The following is a 21,020-nucleotide window of genomic DNA, read 5'->3' as shown; positions in this document are numbered from 1 at the left end:
CAATTGTCAGTTAAAGTAACGCAGTGCCGTATCGCAAAAAATAGCCTGGTCAGGAAGGGGGGTGAATATTCCGGAGGTGAAGTGGTTATAGGAAAACTGTCCCAAAATAATAATAAAAAAAATAATTATACTGCTGCTGACGATCGCAGCGATGCCACATATGTGTATGTTATTTGTTGTTTGTACCTGCAATATGGCCCAGAATCAATAGTGCTCATTTTATTTTTTATTTTTTTAACCCTACCTAAAACACACTGACACAGATTTAAAAAATGCTTTAAAAATAAAAATCCTACCCGAAATATATTGACCCCAAGCTTTGATGCCTGCTTGATCTTTGACCCGTATGTTGACCCTTAATACTAACCCTGACATTGATCTAGATCAAACCTTGGGCTAGCTATTTTTTTTTTTTTTTTTTTACATTTTTTAAATACTTTTTGTGTTTTCACACTTTTGTTTAAAGCGGATTTAAAGGTCAACAGTTACAAAAAGTGTAGCTGCTGACTTTTAATAATTGGACACTTACCTTTCCCACGGTCCAGTGATGCGGGCATACAAAGCCTTGTTCCTCTACCCCTCCTCTCTACGGCGCCGGCATTCTTACTGTGGGTGTCCAGCTGTGGCTTCACAGCTGGGCATGCACAGCGCATGCGCGAGCCGCACTGCGAATGACCGGGCAATTTTTTTGGGACCTGTGATGTGTCCGAGAAGATTGCCGGGAGGGAGTGGGGAGAGGTGAACTTAGTTCCGGCGCCCCCGGGAGAAAGGGGGAGCTGGATGCCTCTAAAAAGAGGGTATCTGCCCCCCCCCCCAAAAAAAATGACATGCCAAAGGTGGCATGTCGGGGGTCACCGTCACTTAAAGCGCAAGTTCCATTTTTGTGTGAAACTCCGCTTTAAATCTTTCTCCCCTGGCAAGGAGATGCAATGTACCTTTCGCTCCATTTAAAGGAGAAAGAGATCACATGGGTGAGCTGCACAATTACTGATCAAGGTGATAGCCAATCGGAGACTATCACTGCTATCAGGTGACCGGGAGCCAGTAGTCCCGGGTTCCAATCATTGGTATAAGACCTGGAGCTCTCGGTGAGAGCCTGTTCTCTGTTCTCTGTGCTGTGTGGCACACTCCTAGCACAAAAACAGGTACTCAACTATGCGGCCTCACAGATAAATGCCCACTTCCATGAGGCCGAATATATCCATACTCTCAGCAGAAAAGGATTAAAGTGGAGGTCCGCCCTGAAAAAAAAAATACATACAAATGCAACAAAAAAATTGAAACAAAACATTTTACTAACCAGACATGCCTGTTGCTAGGCAGATCATCCTAATCTACCACTTTCTATTCCACGGTGATCTTCAGTCTTCTCCTCCTTACGTTGATTTCTGGGAAATTTGGGCGCGGCGCCTTCTGGGACCTGTGTGTGTCACAGAAGACAGCCGCCCATTCGGAAATCACCGGGGGACTCGCGCATGCGCAGTAGGAAACTGGCAGTGAAGCTGCAAGACTACACTGCCTGTTTCCCTTAGTGAGCATGGCGGCGCGGGCACACATTACGAGGGACGGATCGGCCGACATCGCCGGCGCCCTGGACAGGTAAGTGTACTTATTAAAAGTCAGCAGCTACAGTGTTTGTAGCTGCTGACTTTTACATTTTTTTGGGGTTTTTTTTTACGGCTGGAACACCGCTTTAACATTCAAAGAAAACTTGCCCATCCATGCATGTCTCCATGATTTATTTTGTTGAGAAATCACTTTGGAAAAAAAAAAACCTTGCTAGCATTTTTTGAACAGCCATCTTGCTTTTGGGCAGATGATTCATGTAGCATTTACTTCCTGGAATTCATTTGCCCTTAGCTCAGGTATACAGGCAGCAGGGTGTGCTTAGCTAAGAACACCCTTCCTGCAGATAAAAGAAAATAAAAAAATGCCCTTGAGTATTGCTGAAATGTATGATATCATTGTGGCCTAGGCCAGAAACCAGGAAGCAACCAAAGAAATGTGTTTAAAAATAAAAAAATACAAAAAAAGACTAAATTATATCTTCCTATCGATATTTACTAATGCTAGCAGCATAAGGATTAGAAATAGTACATGTTAATTGAGAGAGTTTAGTTCTTCTTTAATATATCGACGCTTACTAGTTCATAGATGTGGTGTCTGTATTTATTTCCACTTTTTAGGCTAAAGCTGGCCGTCGCTTTGTGAACAGCGAGCTTTAACAAAGCATTTGCAGAGCTCTCAGCAAGCTTTGTAACTGTTGACCACAGATCCTAATGGGAGTGCTGATTGCCACATTAAACAAGCTGCTAGCCGGCTTCAGCACTTTTTGAAGCTTGTTAAAAGCCTGCCCGAAGCCTGCTAGCAGTATGCTTATAGTATCAATCAGCCCCTGCTGGTTATTTTTGGAGATGTATGACATTTGATGTTGTTTTTGACAGAGTGTACCAGAAGTGGATCCAGCTATGAACATGCATACTGTTCAGACCCACCAGCGGCCCAACACTGGAACGTTCTCCACCATTTCCTCCACCCCAACACCACACACCGCCCCGGCAGTACCACCGGCAAATGTGGGGGGACCAATTACGGCCAATTCTGAGCAGGTACAGTGCTACATCTTGACCTTTTTATGCCAAAAATGCAAAAAAAAAAAACATGTATGCTGCTATGGGCCTGCTTTTTTTGTCAGTGGGGAAAATTGTACCGCATATTTGAAATTATTCATATGAGCCAATCGGCGAACAATGCAAATGGCAAAATTAATTTCCCCATTCCTCTTATGTGACTTGCATATCATCTATTGCACCCATATTAGAGGGTTTTTTTTTCACAGTGAGAACTACAGTTGGCATTGCTTCGGGCCAGGGGACACCTGTCTTGTGTTTTCTCAGATCCATGGCAGATCCAATGCTGTGCTGTCAGGGTTGCTAGCGGTCTGACAAACTCCCTTCTACACTGCTGTAATCCACAGCATTGACGTTCAATGCAAAGCACTGTTGATTAGAGCAGTGGGGGGGGGCTGGGTTACCAGCAGTCTTACACACTCCATTGTGCACTTCTTTGATTAGCACCCAATGCACAGAAGTGTTAATTAGAGCAGTGTGCAGGAGGGTGTGTGGACATTGGAGAGTCGGACCGCTGCTCTTCCACATGTGGCCTGGGTTACCAGCAGTCTTGCACACTCCCTTGTGCATTGCTCCAGTTAGCAGCATTAACACTCAATGCACAGCAGTGTTTTAGAGCAGTATGTAGGATGGTGTGTGCACGTTAGAGAGCTGGACTGCTGCAGTCTGACACACTCCAATCAACAACATTCACGCTCAATGCAGAGCACTGTTGATTGCATAGCATGGTTGATTAGAGTGGTGTGCAGGGGGGTGTGTGCATGGCGAAGAGTCAGACCACTGCTTTCACACATGTGGCCTGGGTTACCAGCAGTCTTGCACACTCCCTTGCTTCAGTTAGCAGCATTAACGCTCAATGCAGAGCAGTGTTAGAGTAGTATGTAGGAGGGTGTGTGCACGTTAGAGAGCCGGACCGCTGCTCTTACAAACATGGCCTGGGTTGCCAGCTGTCTGACACTTATCCTGCAGTCAGCACCATTCACGCTTAATGCACAGCAGTGTTGATTAGAGTAGTGTGCAGGGGGATGTGTGCATGTCAGTCAGACCACTGCTCTCACACATGTGGCCAGGGTTACCTGCAATCTTGTACATTGCTCTATTTATCAATGTTGATAAGAGCAGTTGGGGGGGGGGGGGGGGTGCATGTTGGAGAGTCAAACCACTGCTCTGACAAACATGGCCTTGCCTGACACTCACTGATCACATTATCAACGATTGTGCTTAATGCGGAGCACTGTTATGCCCCGTACACACGATTGGAAATTCCGCCAGCAAAAGTCCAATGTGAGGTTTTGGTCGGAAATTTCCGACCGTGTGTATGCTCCATCGGACTTTTGCTGGCCCAATTCCCGCCAGCAAAAGATTGAGAGCAGGGTCTCAATTTTTCGGTCGGAAAAAGTTCCAATCGGAAATTCCGATCGCCTGTACCAATTCCGACGCGCAAAATTCCTACGCATGTTCAGAAACTATTCGATGCATGCTCTGAAGCATTGAACTTCATTTTCTCGGCTGGTTGTAGTGTTGTACGTCACCACGTTCTTGGCGGTTGAAAGGTCAGAGAACTTTTGTGTGACCGTGTGTATGCAAGCCAAGCTTGAGCGGAATTCCGTCGGAAAAACCATCCAAGTTTTTTAAGACGGAAAATATGCTCATGTGTACGGGACATTAGAGCATTGTGCAGGAGGGTGTGTACATTGGAGAGTCGGACCGCTGCTTTTCCAAATGTGGTCTGGGGGCCAGAAGTCTGACACACACCCTTGTACACTACTCCAATAAACAACATTCATGCTTAATGCACACCACTGTTGATTGCATAGCACGGTTGATTAGAGCGGTGTGCAGGGGGTGTGTGTGCATGTTGAAGAGTCAGACTGCTGCTCTCAGAAGTGTGGCCTGAGTTACCAGCAATCTTCCACATTCTCTTGTACACTGCTCCAGTTAGCAGTGTTAACACTCCATGCACAGCAGTATTAATTAGAGCAGTTTGCAGGGGTTTGTGCACGTTAGAGAGTCAGACCGCTGCTCTTACCAACATGGCCTGACCTGACACTCGCTGGCAACTCAATCAGCAACGTTCACGCTTAATGCAGAGAACTGTTGATTAGAGCAGGGAGATGTGTGCATGTCAAAGAGTCGGACCACTGCTCTCACACATGTGGCCTGGGTTATCGGAGATCTTACACACATCTTTGTACACTGCTCCAGTTAGCAGCGTTAACACTCAGTGCACTGCAATGTTAATTAGAGCAGTGGGGTGTGTGCACTTTGGGGTCAGACCTCTGCTCTCACACACACGGTCTGGATTTGACAGAAGTCTGACACACCTTTCTGCACACAATTAACAGTTCTATGCTTGTGTGTGAGACCAGCAGATGCTGTTTTAACTACAGCATATAGCAAGTAAAAAAAACTTGAGTGGTATGTTTATTACTGTATCATATATGCAGCCTGAATGCATTAAAGTAATCAATACAGAAGGTTTAATTGGGCTTAGGCCAACATACTTGTTTTCTGCAGAAGGTCTGTTGGATGGGGCAGTATTTCATACCATTTTGCCCCTATGGTTGTAGGCTTTTAACAGTCACATGACCTGCACTCCTCATGCTTGTTTTACTGTGTAGATCGGCCGCCTGAGGAGTGAACTCGATATAGTACGTGGAAACACTAAAGTCATGTCTGAGATGCTAACGGAGATGACCCCGGGTCAGGAGGACGCATCAGATCTGGAACTTCTACAGGTAAGGCTGGTGCTGTTGGGTGTCCTACTGAAGGAATCAGGAAAATGGCCAGTCTGGGCCTTAAAGGAGCACTCTAGTTTCACAAAAAATGTTTTTATATAATAGTCAAACATGCCATGTTGCAAATCAGATGACTGTTCTGTTTCAAGCTGCAGCAAGCTATGATGTAAAAATCACCAAAAAATATTCATATGTTGCTTCCTTGCAACAGTGGCGATCGTGGGGTTGTTTTTCTACCCTTTGTGAGCAGGACCAAATCAGAAACTCACTTTTCCCTATAGCAGTGATTCTCAACTAGGGTTCTGTGGAACCCTAGAGTTCCTCCAGAGGTTGCTAGGGGTTCCTTCAGCATTGGGCAATTTCTGCCTCTCAGATAAGTTCCCACTCTCATCATTGATCTTTTTATCTATCTGTAAGGAGATAATTCTTCCCAATGACCACAAGTGTAAGGACCATTCTTCCTACTGACCATCACACTAATATATCATGAGTTGTAGATGTCGAATTTTTAGCAGGGGTTCCCCAAGACCGGAGAATTATTTCAAGGGTTCCTCTGTGTTGAAAAGGTTGAGAAAGGCTGATCTAAAGGTTGCCCAAAATGTTGGGTACAATTTCAGGGATGCCCTGCACTATTTTCTGTTATCTTTGGTAAGATACTGGGAAAGGGTACTGCACAAGATAATACCAGACTGCTCCATATTGGTGGCCCCTCCTGGCCTTTGTGGTTGTGGGCTTCTTCTGGGGTGGACTTATCTTGACCTATATGGACAGAGGTCTATCTTATACGGACTCCATACCATGGATTTCTTTTAAATATTTTGGTCTGGTTGATGTATAACAAGCACATTGAGTAACCCAGGACTCTGCACACCCCCGAGGAAGAGGATAAGAATATGGTCTTGAAATGTTTTGGATGTTGAGGATATTGAGCCAGCATTTTTTGTTTTGTATAGTGCTCTGTACATTTATCACACTTTGTTGTGTATCCTGTTCAAGTATTGTATTACAACATGCTGGATTATGCATGCATGCCTTTTTGCCAGCTTTTTTTTTTTTAATGCACCATTTTAATAGTCTATATCAGGGTTCTCCAAACTTTCTAAACAAAGGGCCAGTTTACTGTCCTACAGACTTTAGGGGGGCCGGACTGTGGCTAGTGGGAGTAAAAATTGTCCTGGCAAAAATTGTGCCCCGTCATTGGTGTCAGTGGGAGGAACAGTGCCCCGTCATTGGTGTCAGTGAGAGGAACAGTGCCCCGTCATTGGTGTCAGTGAGAGGAACAGTGCCCCGTCATTGGTGTCAGTGAGAGGAACAGTGCCCCGTCATTGGTGTCATGGGGAGGAACAGTGCCCCGTCATTGGTGTCATGGGGAGGAACAGTGCCCCGTCATTGGTGTCATGGGGAGGAACAGTGCCCCGTCATTGGTGTCATGGGGAGGAACAGTGCCCCGTCATTGGTGTCATGGGGAGGAACAGTGCCCCGTCATTGGTGTCATGGGGAGGAACAGTGCCCCGTCATTGGTGTCATGGGGAGGAACAGTGCCCCGTCATTGGTGTCATGGGGAGGAACAGTGCCCCGTCATTGGTGTCATGGGGAGGAACAGTGCCCCGTCATTGGTGTCATGGGGAGGAACAGTGTCCCATCATTGGTGTCAGTTGGGGTCATTTCAGGTCAGTTGGAGAATACCAAATTCCAACCTAAACAAAAACCAGGGAGGTTCACTATGTATCCAAGCAGATGAATATTGACAGGATCCCACAATGGAACTAACAGCGGTATATTGCTTTATATAGGACCTAAACAGGACCTGCAGAGCGATGCAGCAGAGGATTGTGGAACTGATCTCCCGAGTGTCCAATGAGGAGGTGACTGAGGAGCTGCTCCATGTGAACGATGACTTGAACAATGTCTTCCTCAGATATGAGAGGTATGTGTGGACATCCTCATTCCATATGGACCATATGTGGGAAAGATTTCAAACTGTGCTACCTGTCCATTTGTAGCTACAGGAGCTCTCTGTATCACTAATGGTATCCTGCTAAATGCGCCAGCTTCTTTCCTTAGCCTCTCAAGACCCGGGATATCAAAGCTGGCCATGGAATACTTCTATTTGAAGCTTTCCAATCTCCCCCTCCAATGCCTATATTCAGCTGTACTCACGGCAAGATATTACCATAGAACACTGTGCATTGTCCATTCAGTCTTATGGAGAGTCTAGATGTCCGCATAGAACAAAGTACAAACTCTGCATAGTATTGATGACAGAATGCATGGGCCCGGCTCTCACTTGACAGCGCCGGTGTTGGCCAATCAGTCACCCAGCTCTGTCACATGGGGTCTGAGCTCCAAGTTGGGATTTAATGCTTAGATTGGGCTTCATCTCTTCACTCCCAGCATCTGAGCTCCTACTATAACATACTTTTTTGATGTGTTTTGATGTTTCTATGCTTTTTTGAAGCTTTAATGAATCTTGGAAAATGCCCTGTGTGTGTTGATTTTCTATTTGTTTTAAAGGGGTTCAGTAGTACCCTCTACTCGGTAATACTCCTAGCTCATTAGTACCCACATTCAGCAGATCCCCCAGATCATTAGTACTCTGCTCAGCAGATCCCTGGCTCAGTAGTAACCTCCAGCTCTAGCAATCCCCCACTCAGTAGTAACCCCCAGGTTCACTAGTAACACCAAGCCCTGCTGATCCTTTGTTAACTAGTAATGGCAAGTTCTGTGGATCGTCTGGTTTGCTGAAAATCTTCTCTCCCCTGTCCCCACTCACCACCTGCTATATTGCTACCATGCTCTTCTGGTTCCCCCCCCCCCCCACTTAGTAGTTAACCCAGCTCTGCCGATTCCCCGCTTATTAGTAACCCCCAGCTCTGCTGATCCCCCCATTCACTAGTAATGCCAAGCTCTGCTGATCCTCTTGTTTGCTGAAAATCCTATCTCCCCTCCCGCTATATTGCTCCCACATGGGACATCTGCTAGTTTCTCCTGCACTGGTTCCTCTGCTCTGTTCCTCTGTCAGAGCAATGGGTCTGATCTCCGTATGTGCTCTATGTCACTCTGTATTGGAGCTTACATAGGGGAGCCGCTGCTGAGGGGGAAAGTGTTAAAGACTGTGTTGCTTTGCATTGTATGGATGCCCTCCCCATTTACCGGTACTCAACTTCCCCCTTTGCTCTGTTCCTCTGTTGAAGCCTTGGTTCTGATCCATTTATATGCTCCATGTTGGTCTGGTTTGGAGCTTACATAGGGGAGGGGAGGTGTATTAAAGCAACTGTATGGGCCTCCTCCCCATCTACTAGTAATCACCTTTGCCACACTCCCTCTCTGCTGTGTTCCTCCATCGGAGTCATGGGTCTGATCCCTGGATAAGCTCCATTTCAGTCTGTATTAAAACTTAGGCCAGCCATACACTAAGCAACTTTTTCTTCCTGAAAACATGAGTTGCAGGAAAGAAATTTGCTTGATTTCCCCCCATCAACACAGACCAATGTAGAGGCAGGAATTCCTCCTGCTGGGAAATTGTCTTCTCCCAGTAGGGGAGGGCAGGGGATCCGTTCCTGCTAGGAGAAGACAATGATTATTGCTAGCAGCTATAGCAGCCTCACAGGTAAAACCTGGCATGCTGGTTGTACCCAAGTTGATCGATTAACTTGGTGTGTTCAGCCTGCCCATAAATGGTTCCAGTTCTCGCCTGGATTACATAGGGTAACCGTGTGATCCCCTCCCAGGTGTGGCAGTATCCGGGTCTGGTGATTGGCTTATTGATCACAGTCCAGTCACTACGTGTTCTTACCTTGACCATTGTTATTTTATATTTATATCTAGGTTTGAACGCTACAGAACCGGCCGCACTGCACAGAACACTAATGGGGTAAGCTTTGTTATCGGTGATCGATCGTACTGTATGCTATCAATGAATGGTTTTCCCAGGTGTGTACTTAAAAGAAAACGTCTTATGTGGAAACTATGACTTGGGGGAGGGGATTTGATTTTAGTATTTGTTGGATTATACATGTTTAAACTGTTAAAGCTGAACTTAATTTACACATTAGAAATACATACACGGGAGCTGTGTTATTTTTCTCCCCGTGAGATGTGCCTGGCTCTGTCTAGCAGGGAAGGAGACTTCTCTGCTGCAGCACTTACAGGCCTTGTCCCTTCCCAAGCCTCTGACTGGACAGTGAAAGGAGAAGCAGCAGACCCGATGAGCTCATCTCTCACTCTGCTTTCTCCTCCTATCAGCATGCACCTTGCACTTCAACACACCTGATTGGTTCCTTGTGCTGCATCTCCCTCCTACAGTCTAAGCTCTGCTGTACAGGTACTACACAAGGTTTATAACAAGTGGAATTTTGGTATTTGCACTGCTTACGTTAACCACTTCAGCCCGTGAAGATTTTATTGCCCTCCTGACCAGAGCACTTTTTACAATTTGGCACTGCGTCGCTTTAACTGACAGTTGCGCTGTCATGCAACGTTGTACCCAAACAAAATGTGCGTCCTTTTTTTTTTTTTTCCCCACAAATAGAGCTTTCTTTTGGTGGTATTTGATCAGCTCTGCAGTTTTTATTTTTTGTGCTATAAACAAAAAAATTCTCAATTTAAAAAAATATATATATTTTTAACTTTTTGCTATAATATCCCCAAAAATGTTTTTAAAAAACAAATTTCTTCATCAGTTTAAGCCAATATATATTCTTCGACATATATTTGGTAAAAAAAATCTCAATAAGCGTATCTTGATTGGTTTGCAAAAAAGTTATAGCGTCTACAAACTATGGGAAAGATTTATGCCATTTTTACGGCATATTGTTTTTTTTTTTTTTTTTTAGTAGTAATGGCGGTGATCTGCGTTTTTTGTTGTTGTTTTTTTTTAGCAGCAATGTGACATTGTGATGGACAGATCGTACACTTTTGACACATATTTGGGACCATTGACATTTATACAGTGATCAGTGCTATAAAAATGCACTGATTACTGTGTAAATGTCACTGGTAGGGAAGGGGTTAACACTAGGGGGCGATCAAGGGATTCAGTTTGTGTTCCCTCTGTGTGTTCTAATTGTATGGGGATGTGACTGACTGGGGGACCAGACATATTATATGGATGTTGATGTGTATATCTCTACAGGTATGGGTGTGTAAAATATCTTTCTCATCACTTCAGATGTATTTTACGCTCACTGGTCCATTAATCTGTTTCTTCTGTGATGTCACAGGTCTTGAGTGAGGTCACCGAGGACAACCTTATAGATCTTGGCCCCGGATCACCAGCTGTGGTTAGCCCAATGGTGGGCAACACAGCCCCTGCATCACTAACGACCCAACTTGGTGGACTTGGTAATGATTTGCTGCCCATACAAGCCTAGACTGTTATATAGCAACATGTGTGGTAGCCCATTTTATGGGTGCATTCTGTGGGCCAGTAGGTCTTCCCGCTTACCTGCTTTTTAGAGCTTATGGTGAAAGCTGAGCTGCTGGGTCACTGCTGAAGAGGGAAGGAGGAGGGTGAGTTAGCGCTGAGGCACTGCTGGGAGGGGTGACTGAAACCGGGAGCTGAGCTGCAGAGGTACTGCTGGGAGGAGCGGCTGAGAAGGGAGCTGAGCTGCTGAGGCCCTGCTGGGAGGGGAAACTGAGCTGCTGAGACACTGCTGGGAGGGGGGCTGAGAGGGGAAGCTGAGCTGCTGAGGCACTGCTGGGAAGGGGTGGCTGAAACGGGATGGGGGTTTGCTGAGCGGCAGAGGTACTGCTGGGAGGGGTGGCTGAGACTGGGAGCTGAGTCTGCTGAGGCACTGCTGGGAGGTGTGGCTGAGAAGGGGAGCTGAGCTGCTGAGGCACTGCTGGGGGAGGAGCTAAGCTGCTGAGGCACTGCTGGGGGGGGGGGGGGGGGGCTCAGCTGCTGATGCGCTGCTGGGAGTGGTGGCTAAGAGGGGAAGTTGAGCTGCTGAGGCACTGCTGGGAGGGGCGGCTGAGAGGGGAAGCTGAGCTGCTGAGGCACTGCTGGTAGGGGTGGTTGAGAGGGGAAGCTGAGCTGCTGAGGCACTGCTGGGAGGGGTGGTTGAGAGGGGAAGCTGAGCTGCTGAGGCACTGCTGGGAGGGGTGGTTGAGAGGGGAAGCTGAGCTGCTGAGGCACTGCTGAAAGGCATTGCTGGGAGGGGCGGCTGAGAGGGGAAGCTGAGCTGCTGAGGCACTGCTGGGAGGGGTGGTTGAGAGGGGAAGCTGAGCTGCTGAGGCACTGCTGGGAGGGGCGGCTGAGAGGGGAAGCTGAGCTGCTGAGGCACTGCTGAGAGGGGAAGCTGAGGTGCTAAGGAGGGGCGGTTGAGAAAGGGAGCTGAGCTGCTGAGGCACTGGGGGGGGGGGGGGGGGGGCTGAGTTTCTATGAGAGCATTTTGAAGGATGTCAGTGTTTGTGCCATGAACTATATTAATTGTTCCACAATGCCTGCATCCACAGTGGTGAGTTTGGGCATATTTTAAAGCTTTTTTTACTGCTTTTTGTGAATATACACAGTATCTCACAAAACTGAGTACACCCCCCTCACGTTTTTGTAAATATTTTCTTCTATCTTTTCATGTGCCAACACTGAAGAAATGACACTTAGCTACAATGTAAAGTAGTGAGTGTACAGCTTGTATAACAGTGTAAATTTGGTGTCTCCTTAAAATAACTCAACACACAGCCATTAATGTCTAAACCGCTGGCAACAAAAGTGAGTACACCCCTAAATGAAAATTTAATAATTGATAATAATAATAATTCCCAGCACTGCCTTAACCCTCTTGGACATGGAGTTCACCAGAGCTTCACAGGTTACCACTGGAGTCCTCTTCTACTCCTCCATGACGACATCACGGACCTTGTGCTCCTCCACCTTCAGTTTGAGGATGCCCCACAGATTCTCAATAGGGTTTAGGTCTGGAGACATGCTTGGCCAGTCCATCACCTTTACCCTCAGCTTCTTTAGCAAGGCAGTGGTCATCTTGGAGGTGTGTTTGGGGTCATTATCATGTTGGAATACTGCCCTGCGGCCCAGTCTCCGAAGGGAGGGGATCATGCTCTGTTTCAGTTTGTCACAGTACAATGGAGCTCCAGACCATGACACTCCCACCACCATGCTTGAATGTAGGCAAGACACACTTGTCTTTGTACTCCTCACCTGGTTGCCGCCACACACACTTGATACCATCTGAACCAAATAAGTTTCTCTTGGTCTCATCAGACCACAGGACATGGTTCCAGTAATCCATGCCCTTAGTCTGCTTGTCTTCAGTAAACTGTTTGTGGCCTTTCTTGTGCATCATCTTTAGAAGAGGCTTCCTTCTGGGGCAACAGCCATGCAGACCAATTTGATGCAATGTGCGGCGTATCGTCTGATCACTGACAGGCTGACATCAATCCCCCCCCCCCCCCCCACACACACACACACACACACACACACACACACACACACACACACACACACACACACCCTTTCATCCTGAATATGACGCTGAGCACGTGCACTCAACTTCTTTGATCGACCATGGCGAGGCCTGTTCTAAGTGAAACCTGTCCTGTTAAACCGCTGTATGGTCTGGGCCACTGTGCTGCAGCTCAGTTTCAGGGTCTTGGCAATCTTCTTATAGCCTAGGCCATCTTTATGTAGAGCAACAATTCTTTTTTTTCAGCTCCTCAGAGAGTTCTTTGCCATGAGGTGCCATGTTCAACTTCCAGTGACCAGTATGAGAGAGTGAGAGCGATAACACCAAATTTAACACTCCTGCTCCCCGTTCACATCTGAGACCTTGTAACACTAACAAGTCACATGACACCGGGGAGGGAAAATGGCTAACTGGGCCCAATTTGGACATTTTCACTTAGGGGTGTACTCACTTTTGTTGCCAGCAGTTTAGACATTAATGGCTGTGTGTTGAGTTATTTTGAGGGGACAGCAAATTGACACCGTTATACAAGCTGTACACTCACTACTTTACATTGTAGCAAAGTGTCATTTCTTCAGTGTTGTCACATGAAAAGATATAAAATGGTTACAAAAATGTGAGGGGTGTACTCACTTTTGTGAGATACTGGTACATATTTAAATGTGCACGACATGGCTACAGGCTCACTGTAAAACTCTAGTACGTCATGATTATGGGTAATGCCAGTCTGGCATGCTTGAAGGTAGCATTGTATCAATGTATAAAATAATTTAAACAGGTGTGCTAATCAATATAACTGTTCAATGTATAAAATGCCTCTGACCATTGTGTGTTTGAGAGTTTTTAAAGTGCATTTATCATAAGAGAAACGCGTTGGTTGCAATTACTGACTTCCGTCCAAAACTGATTAAAATCGTTTCTAAGATCTGATGGGCATCAGATTCTGTCGGTAACTGTGTTTTTGTTTCAGATATGGGCACCAATACTGTAAGCTCTACACTTAGTACTCTCCCGGCCACCAATCCACGGGATGACTTTGATATGTTTGCACAGACGAGGACTAACTCTCTGGCTGATCAGCGGAAAAAGTAAGCCTGCTTTTTGATCCTTGGCCTTATTTTATACCAATAATAAATCCCCCCCCCATCTAGTTTAGTATACATCTGGGGTGGGGGGCTAAGGGATAACTACTTTTTTGAGGTCTGGGCCTTCTGCAGGAGAAAAAACTTTCAATAATCATGTGCTAAAAAATAATGGTGAAAAAACTGTAAATATTACTAACACAACACTGTGTGAAAACTAAGGCAAAATAATAATAAACCCAACAAGTGTGCTGTTGTGTAAAACACATCTCAAAGTTTACATATGAAGTGATAAATAACCAAAGTACTTCACGTGTATGGTCCTGTAGTGGGACTTCAGAAGGTTCTGAAGAATTCCCACTGCAGGACAATACGCATAAATGGGCGGAGTCTGCCATTTTATTGATCCCGTCATGCTAATGGGTGCTTGGTATCCATAAGAGTGGTGGTGAGCTGTGCAGTTGGTGTCATCTGTAGTGGCGGCTGGTGCTCAAAATTTTTTGGGGGGGCACAAACAAACTGAAAATTTCTTTAAAAAAAAAACCCAATCAGTTGCAGCCTCACTGTGCCCCACCAAACGCAGCCGCTGTGCCCCACCAAACGCAGCCGCTGTGCCCCACCAAACGCAGCCGCTGTGCCCCACCAAACACAGCCACTTTGGCCATTCTTCCAGAAGTGCATTTGTGAGGCCAGGCACTGATGTGAACAAGAAGGTCAGTCTCCACTCTAATTCATCCCAAAGGTGTTCTATTAGGTTGAGGTCAGGACTCTCTGCAGGCCCGTCAAGTTCCTCTACCCCAAACTCACTCATCCGACTCTTTATGGACCTTGCTTTGCGCACTGGTGTGCAGTCATGTTGGAACAGGAAGGGGCCATCCCCAAACTGTTCCCACAAAGTTGGGAGCATGAAATTGTCCAAAATGTCTTGGTATGCTGACGCCTTAAGAATTTGCTTCACTGGAACTAAGGGGCCAAACCCAACCCCTGAAAAACAACCCCACACCATAATCACCCCTCCACCAAATGATGTGGACAAATGCACAAAGCACCTTTCTTTTCCCTCTGCTGTGAGCATGCCTGTAAATGTTTTCCACCAGTCAGTCGCCCTAACAAGCCCCCTCCCTGTGCATGCGCTGTAATGCCTTGGTCTTGATGTAAGCTCCTGGTGCCGGAGACTAGTGCTGTCAACCGGAGTAATTAAGTAATTATTTGTTTCCTACAGAGCTGCATGGTCAGACTGTGGTGAGGCGGAGGGAGGGCTTTTGGGGACATGCTGTGGACCACGTTAGTTCTGGATCTAAAGCACCTATCAAAGCAAGACAAAGTGCTCAATGCACTTTTTACCCTGGGGGACAGGATAACTCTGCGTTGTCGTGGGTCTTTAACCACACTGCAAATCCCAGCAGCAAGAATCTACAGATTCCTGCGGCTGGGATTGATAACTGTATATCTGTGGCAGCCGAGCCTGTGCCCTGCAATGACAGGCTGTCACCAGTCGCAGCTATTTGTAAGCGTTCGCACATCCAGCGATTACCTGGGGGTGATTGTGGCTGGATCCACACAAAGTGCAGATAACCGTGGATTTGCAGTGTGGCCAAACTCCTGTGCAAATGCAGAATAAAGAAAAATTGTTTAAAGTGAGACTTCTGTAATGGAATTGTTTGAGAAACACACAATGCACAACAACACAATAAAAGACGTGCAAAAAGAGAGCTAATTAAAGTGGAACTTCAGTCATTTTTTTCCATCTTCCATCTTCCAAACTTTCCATCTATTAAATCTTCTTTCCTTGTTGTTTTAGCAGTTGGATAGTAAAACATTTTTTCTGCCAGTAAATCCCTTATACAGCCCACTTCCCGTGTCTTGTCTGGTCATTAGCCTAGGCATATGACATCATGCACAGCTCTCTCTCTCTCTCTTGTGAGAGTTTGCCAGGAAGTGAGGAAAGTGAATCACAAGAGGGCCAATGAGGGCTGCAGAGCTGGAAGTGTGTCTTTGTAAATCCAGGAAGTGAACAGGCAGCAGCTTCAGCTGCCCACAGTTAAAATGGCTACAGCCAGACTCTGTGGAGGGAGATTTCTGCAGCATATTTGGCAAGTACAGAATCACATTATATATAAAATGATATGCAAAGCAATTGGAGGGAAGCTTCAGAATGGCGAAGATGTTTTTATTACAAATTATGTGAGCAGACTGCAGTTACTCTTTTAATAAATAAATAAATTAAAATTCCTTTAGCCCATGGCAGGTGAAAGCACTCTCCCTTTTACTGGTTAGGTATATCGTGAAAAAACGGTTTGTATCCAATAGGATTGGGTGATTAGCTTCAGTCTAATCTGTATCTATGAAGCGTGAATTGAATTTTTACATGACCCCTTTTGTTCTTCTTTTTTTTTTTTTTTTTCTGTGCCAGTGTAACCTACGAAGATCCTCAGGCCCTTGGAGGACTGGCATCGGCTCTGGATGTCCGGCAGCAGAACACAGGAGGGGTAAGTAGCTCTGTCTCTTTGGCTCAGCTTGACTTACCTGTTCCAACACATCTGATGATGGGAAATAAATAAGGCCTACTTGTACCTTTTTGTCACCTCCCAGCCAGTACATGGAAAGTGAAAGTGTTACTCCTTGGGATACACCTTGTAGTACAAGATCTATTGTCTATGAATTATGTGTTACATGATAATGAGGCCGGTGTGACTGTACTCTGATCTCTCAGCCAATGCTGCATTTAGGGCGGATCTCCCGATAAAGGGGGAAGAACCAGTCCTCTTGTACCGGGCTAGGCCAGTAGGGGGTGTGGGCAGTAAGGGAATTGGATGTGGGAAGGAGAGGGGGTGATCATCAGTGTGGCAGGAGGGGCAGTTACAGGAACCTTTTACAACCTACCTCACAGTCCCCCCCCCCCCCAAAAAAAAATCGTAAAACAATATTTTCGCTAAAAATATTCTAAAACACAGGGGAGCCCAGGCAGCAGAGGGAATAGAATCCTGGACAGGGAGGGTGATCAGTGTGGGGGGCAATTACAGGAATTGATCCTCCTTTGTGTCTCTCCCTGCAGCAACTGAACCCCGACAGGAGGGAAAGGAGAAGCTGGCTTTCAGCTGAATTTTCGATCCATGTATGGACAGGATGATTGTACCCAAGTCGGTCCATCGATTGACTTCGGTCAACCAGCCTGTCGGATTTTTCTACATACGATTACTGCCAGTGGCTATACCCGCTAGCAGTAATCATTTGTGTTCTGTTCGCCAGGAAAGCTCCCCCGCTGACAGAATACAATAGCGCTGCAGGAGGAATTCCGCCTCAGTCAACGTTGATGGGGGAATCAAGTGTTTTTTGTTCCTTCCACCCATGGAAGGGGAAGAAATCAAGTAATCAATAAACAACTTAAAGCCCCATACACACTATCGGATTTTCTGCAGATTTTTGTCTTCAGATTTACCAAAACCATATAATATGAGGTCAAACCTTAGGAGTTTCAGACTGTATGTAATCAGGCAGGCCCTTGCATTACATGGTTTCGGTAAATATGAAGACAAATATCAGCAGAAAATCTGATGGTGTGTATGGGGCTTAAGATTTGGTCAAGTATGTTCTCAGAGCTGGTAGGTAGACTTGTACCTTTACAATTCACAGGGACTATGGTCAAAATTACAATTGTTTCTAGTCTCCTCATATTAATCTGAACCGTCATTTCCTTCCTTGAATTCAGTGATACGTAGTCACTATACACCAAGTGTTCTCAACCAGGGTTCCTCCAGAGTTTGCTCGGAGTTCCTTGAGCAATTTCCACCTCTCAGATAAGTTCCCACTGACACCATCTTTTTAGCTTTCTGTAAAGGGGTAATTCTTCCCAGCGACCACAAAGTGTAAGGATCAGTCTTCCCACTGACCATCACACTAATGTATCGCAGCAGGAACCAAAGAAGAGCACAAACCGCTCCAGGCAATTCTTCAGGTGCAAATGGATAAAACAGGTGGAGACCCCGTCTCATCACCGTCAAATGCGAATAAAATAAAGAAATGGTCGCACTGTAGATTTCCAAAAAACTTGCTTGCTGTACCTTTATTGTCACAAGTGTATCAGAAAAACACAGGGCAAGCAGTTGACGCGTTTCACAAGCGATAGCTTGTGAAACGCGTCAACTGCTTGTCCTGTGATTGTCTGATACACTTGTGACAATAACGGTACAGCAAGCAAGTTTTTTGGAAATCTAGAGTGCGACCATTTCTTTCTTTTACACTAAAGCAGTGATGGCGAACCTTGGCACCCCAGATGTTTTGGAACTACATTTCCCATGATGCTCAGCTACATTGCAGAGTGCTTGAGCATCATGGGAAATGTAGTTCCAAAACATCTGGGGTGCCAAGGTTCACCATCACTGCACTAAAGTATCATTAGCTGTAGATATATACATTTTTAGTAGGGGTTCCCTAAGACCAGAACATTAATTTTAAGGGTTCCTCTGTGTTGAGAAGTTTGGGAAAGGCTGCTATACAGACTGCTGTGTCACACATTTCACAGAGCTTGCCTTCTTTCTGAACTACAGAGGTGCTGAGAGGAGGAATTTCAAGGGGTGGAGTCAGTTCAGGAATCACTGCTTGCGGGCAGCAAGGTACCATGGGATATGTAGTCCTTAGAAATTGAGAAGCTGCAGGAAAGTTATGGAAAGAGATGCCCAAAAGACAGGCAGCACTCATTAACAGGAAAGGGGATTTTTTTAAGTAAGCTTGTATAGCATTATCAAAAATAACTATTGTTTGTATTGTTATTTTAGTGCTGGTGTTGCACAATTAAAGTATATGCTGTGACCAATGATTTCTTTTAAAGGGGAGCTGCAGTCTCCTCCCCGCCCCCCCCCCCCCCCAAAAAAAAATTTAAGTCAGCAGCTACAAATGCTGTAATTGCAGCCTTTTAATAAACGGATACTTGCCTGTGCAGGGAGCCAGTGATGTCCTCACCGGAGCAGATTCTTCAATCGGCTTCGGGTCCAGGCGCTGGCATCTTAGGTTCACAGCCGGTTTCTTAATGCACAAGCAGGCTGCGCCCCCCAAAAAAAATTGCCAAATGGGACAGTGTAGGGGGAAGGGTGCAAACAAGCAGAACCCTTGTGGGTGATGTTCTCCTTTTAAGTGTGATTAGTGATGCAGGAATTTGAGAAAAGGGATGTTATGCAGCACAGCCCAGTTAGGAAAGTCTGACACAGAAATAAGTAGTCTCACTCCTCATTCTGCCTGTTTATAATCTATATGCCTCTATATAAAAATAAAAAAAAGTTGGGAACCTTTTTTCAGAGCATAACGAATGGTGCAAGTGGGAGGAGCTGGGAACCCATAAACAGAGATATCACCACCGGAGTCCAGCCAGGTGAAAAGGGAAAACTGGTGGGCGATGCAGCTTGCCAACAGCCGTGCAAAACTGAAATATCAATTTTTGGTGAACTTGATATTTTAATACCGTTATGACAATCCAAGCGTCTAGCTATAGGCCCTCATAGCTGGTTAGGCATACTGGGAGTTGTAGTTCTTTAGTTTTATCTGGCCACACTTGCTTCTAGAGGCTTCCAGCGCAGCTGTTTTACTGTATTTGTAATCTCTCTCTGTTTCTCTGCTGTCCCTTCTCTGTTCTCTCTGTTCCTTCTCTGTGCTGGGAACGGTCTGGGTTCCATCCAGAGGAGAGGGAGAGCTGGCAGCTCAAACTTGGAGCCCATAGACCAGTGGCTCATTACACAAGGAATGGTGAGCAGTATACAAGGAGCCTAGTCCCCGTCCCCCCGTCCCCTCTCTGCCCCTGTAACCACCTGACTCCTCCCCTCCTCTGTGCCATTTTACTGACCAACAACATAGGCAGACCATGTCAGGGATGCAAACACCACGTTGTCTGTCTGTGTCTTCCACTAATATTCATTTTTGCACCATAACCTTTGTTTAGAAAAGCTGGCACACCTGACATCATGGCATTGCTGCCTAATGCTCATACCTGATTGCTGGTTAGAGGTTAATGTACCTTCTTTGTGTAATGCAAAATCATTTGGTGTGCAGTACCTTCTGTCAGCCATCGGGTGGCACTAAAGGATCGACTTCTGTAGGAAAATCATTTCATTCTGTGTAACCATTTTTCTTCCAGAAGATTGGGGGGGGGGGGGGGGGTCCTGCCAGGCCATTTTTTTTTTATTTTATTTTTTTTTGCAATATGGCACTGCGTTACTTTAACCACTTCAGCCCCGTAAGGTTTTACTCCTTTAATGACCAGGCCATTTTTTGCGATACGGCACTACGTTACTTTAACTGACAATTGCGCGGTCGTGCGACGTTCCACCCAAACAATATTTATGTCCTTTCCCCCCCCCACAAATAGAGCTTTATTTTGGTGGTATTTGATCACCTCTGTGTTTTTTATTTATTTTTTGTTTTTTTTTCACAAAAAAAAAAAACAGATCAACAATTTTGAAATCCAAAAAAAACAAAAAAACAATTTTTTACTTTCTGCTGTAAAACATCCAATAAAAAAAAAGTTAAAAATCTAATTTCTAGAAACAAAAATAAGAGCAACAATTTTAAAAAATATTTTTTACTTTTTGCTATAATAAATATATCTCCAAAAATGTTTTTAAAAAACAAATATCTTCATCTGTTTAGGCCAATATATAGTCTTCTACATATATTTGGTAAAAAAAATCCCAATAAGAGTATATTGATTGGTTTGCGCAAAAGTTATAGCATCTACAAACTATGGGATATATTTATGGAATTTTTATTTATTTATTTTACTAGTAATGGCGGCGATCTGCGACTTATAGTGGGACCGCAATATTGCAGTGGACAAATTGGACAATACCTGACACAATTGACACTTTTTGGGGACCAGTGACACTAATATTGTGATCAGTGCTAAAAATATACACTGTCACTGTACTAATGACACTGGCTGGAAAGGGGTTAACACCAGGGAGCTTGCTAAATGTGGGGGGGGGGGGGTAGGCTGACTGGGGGAACACCAGGATCCATGAAGAGAACAGAAGATCTCAGTGTTGTCAGCCCAACCAACCCCCCCCCCCCCCCCATCCCGTCAGAACAGCGATCTGCCTTGTTTACATAGGCAGATCACCATTCTGCCTCTCTGGGGAACGATTGCAGGTGGCCAATGTC

General features: G+C 45.5%; 1 protein-coding gene across 9 annotated transcripts in view; it reads left to right on the top strand.

The window, feature by feature from the left end:
* The window catches only part of TOM1L2 (target of myb1 like 2 membrane trafficking protein), a 118,332-nt gene that overhangs the window by 70,602 nt on the left and 26,710 nt on the right, over positions 1–21,020 (top strand). For 6 of the 9 annotated variants that reach the window (XM_077449522.1, XM_077449521.1, XM_077449520.1 and 3 more), the window contains 7 exons: positions 2,445–2,609; positions 5,252–5,368; positions 7,162–7,295; positions 9,197–9,242; positions 10,591–10,711; positions 13,763–13,880; positions 16,288–16,363. In XM_077449522.1, coding sequence (XP_077305648.1) covers positions 2,445–2,609; positions 5,252–5,368; positions 7,162–7,295; positions 9,197–9,242; positions 10,591–10,711; positions 13,763–13,880; positions 16,288–16,363 — 777 coding nt within the window. Of the gene's footprint in view, positions 1–2,444; positions 2,610–5,251; positions 5,369–7,161; positions 7,296–9,196; positions 9,243–10,590; positions 10,712–13,762; positions 13,881–16,287; positions 16,364–19,544; positions 19,611–21,020 lie in introns of all 9 variants that reach the window. The other 3 variants (XM_077449519.1, XM_077449515.1, XM_077449514.1) reach the window with 1 other exon arrangement.

Source organism: Lithobates pipiens, unplaced genomic scaffold (assembly GCF_037356315.1).
Source record: "Lithobates pipiens isolate NorthernLeopardFrog02 unplaced genomic scaffold, aLitPip1_a1.2 Scaffold_22, whole genome shotgun sequence".
NCBI lineage: Eukaryota > Metazoa > Chordata > Amphibia > Anura > Ranidae > Lithobates > Lithobates pipiens.
The sequence above is the reverse complement of the archived record's forward strand: the minus strand, read 5'-3'. Positions and strand labels throughout refer to the sequence as shown.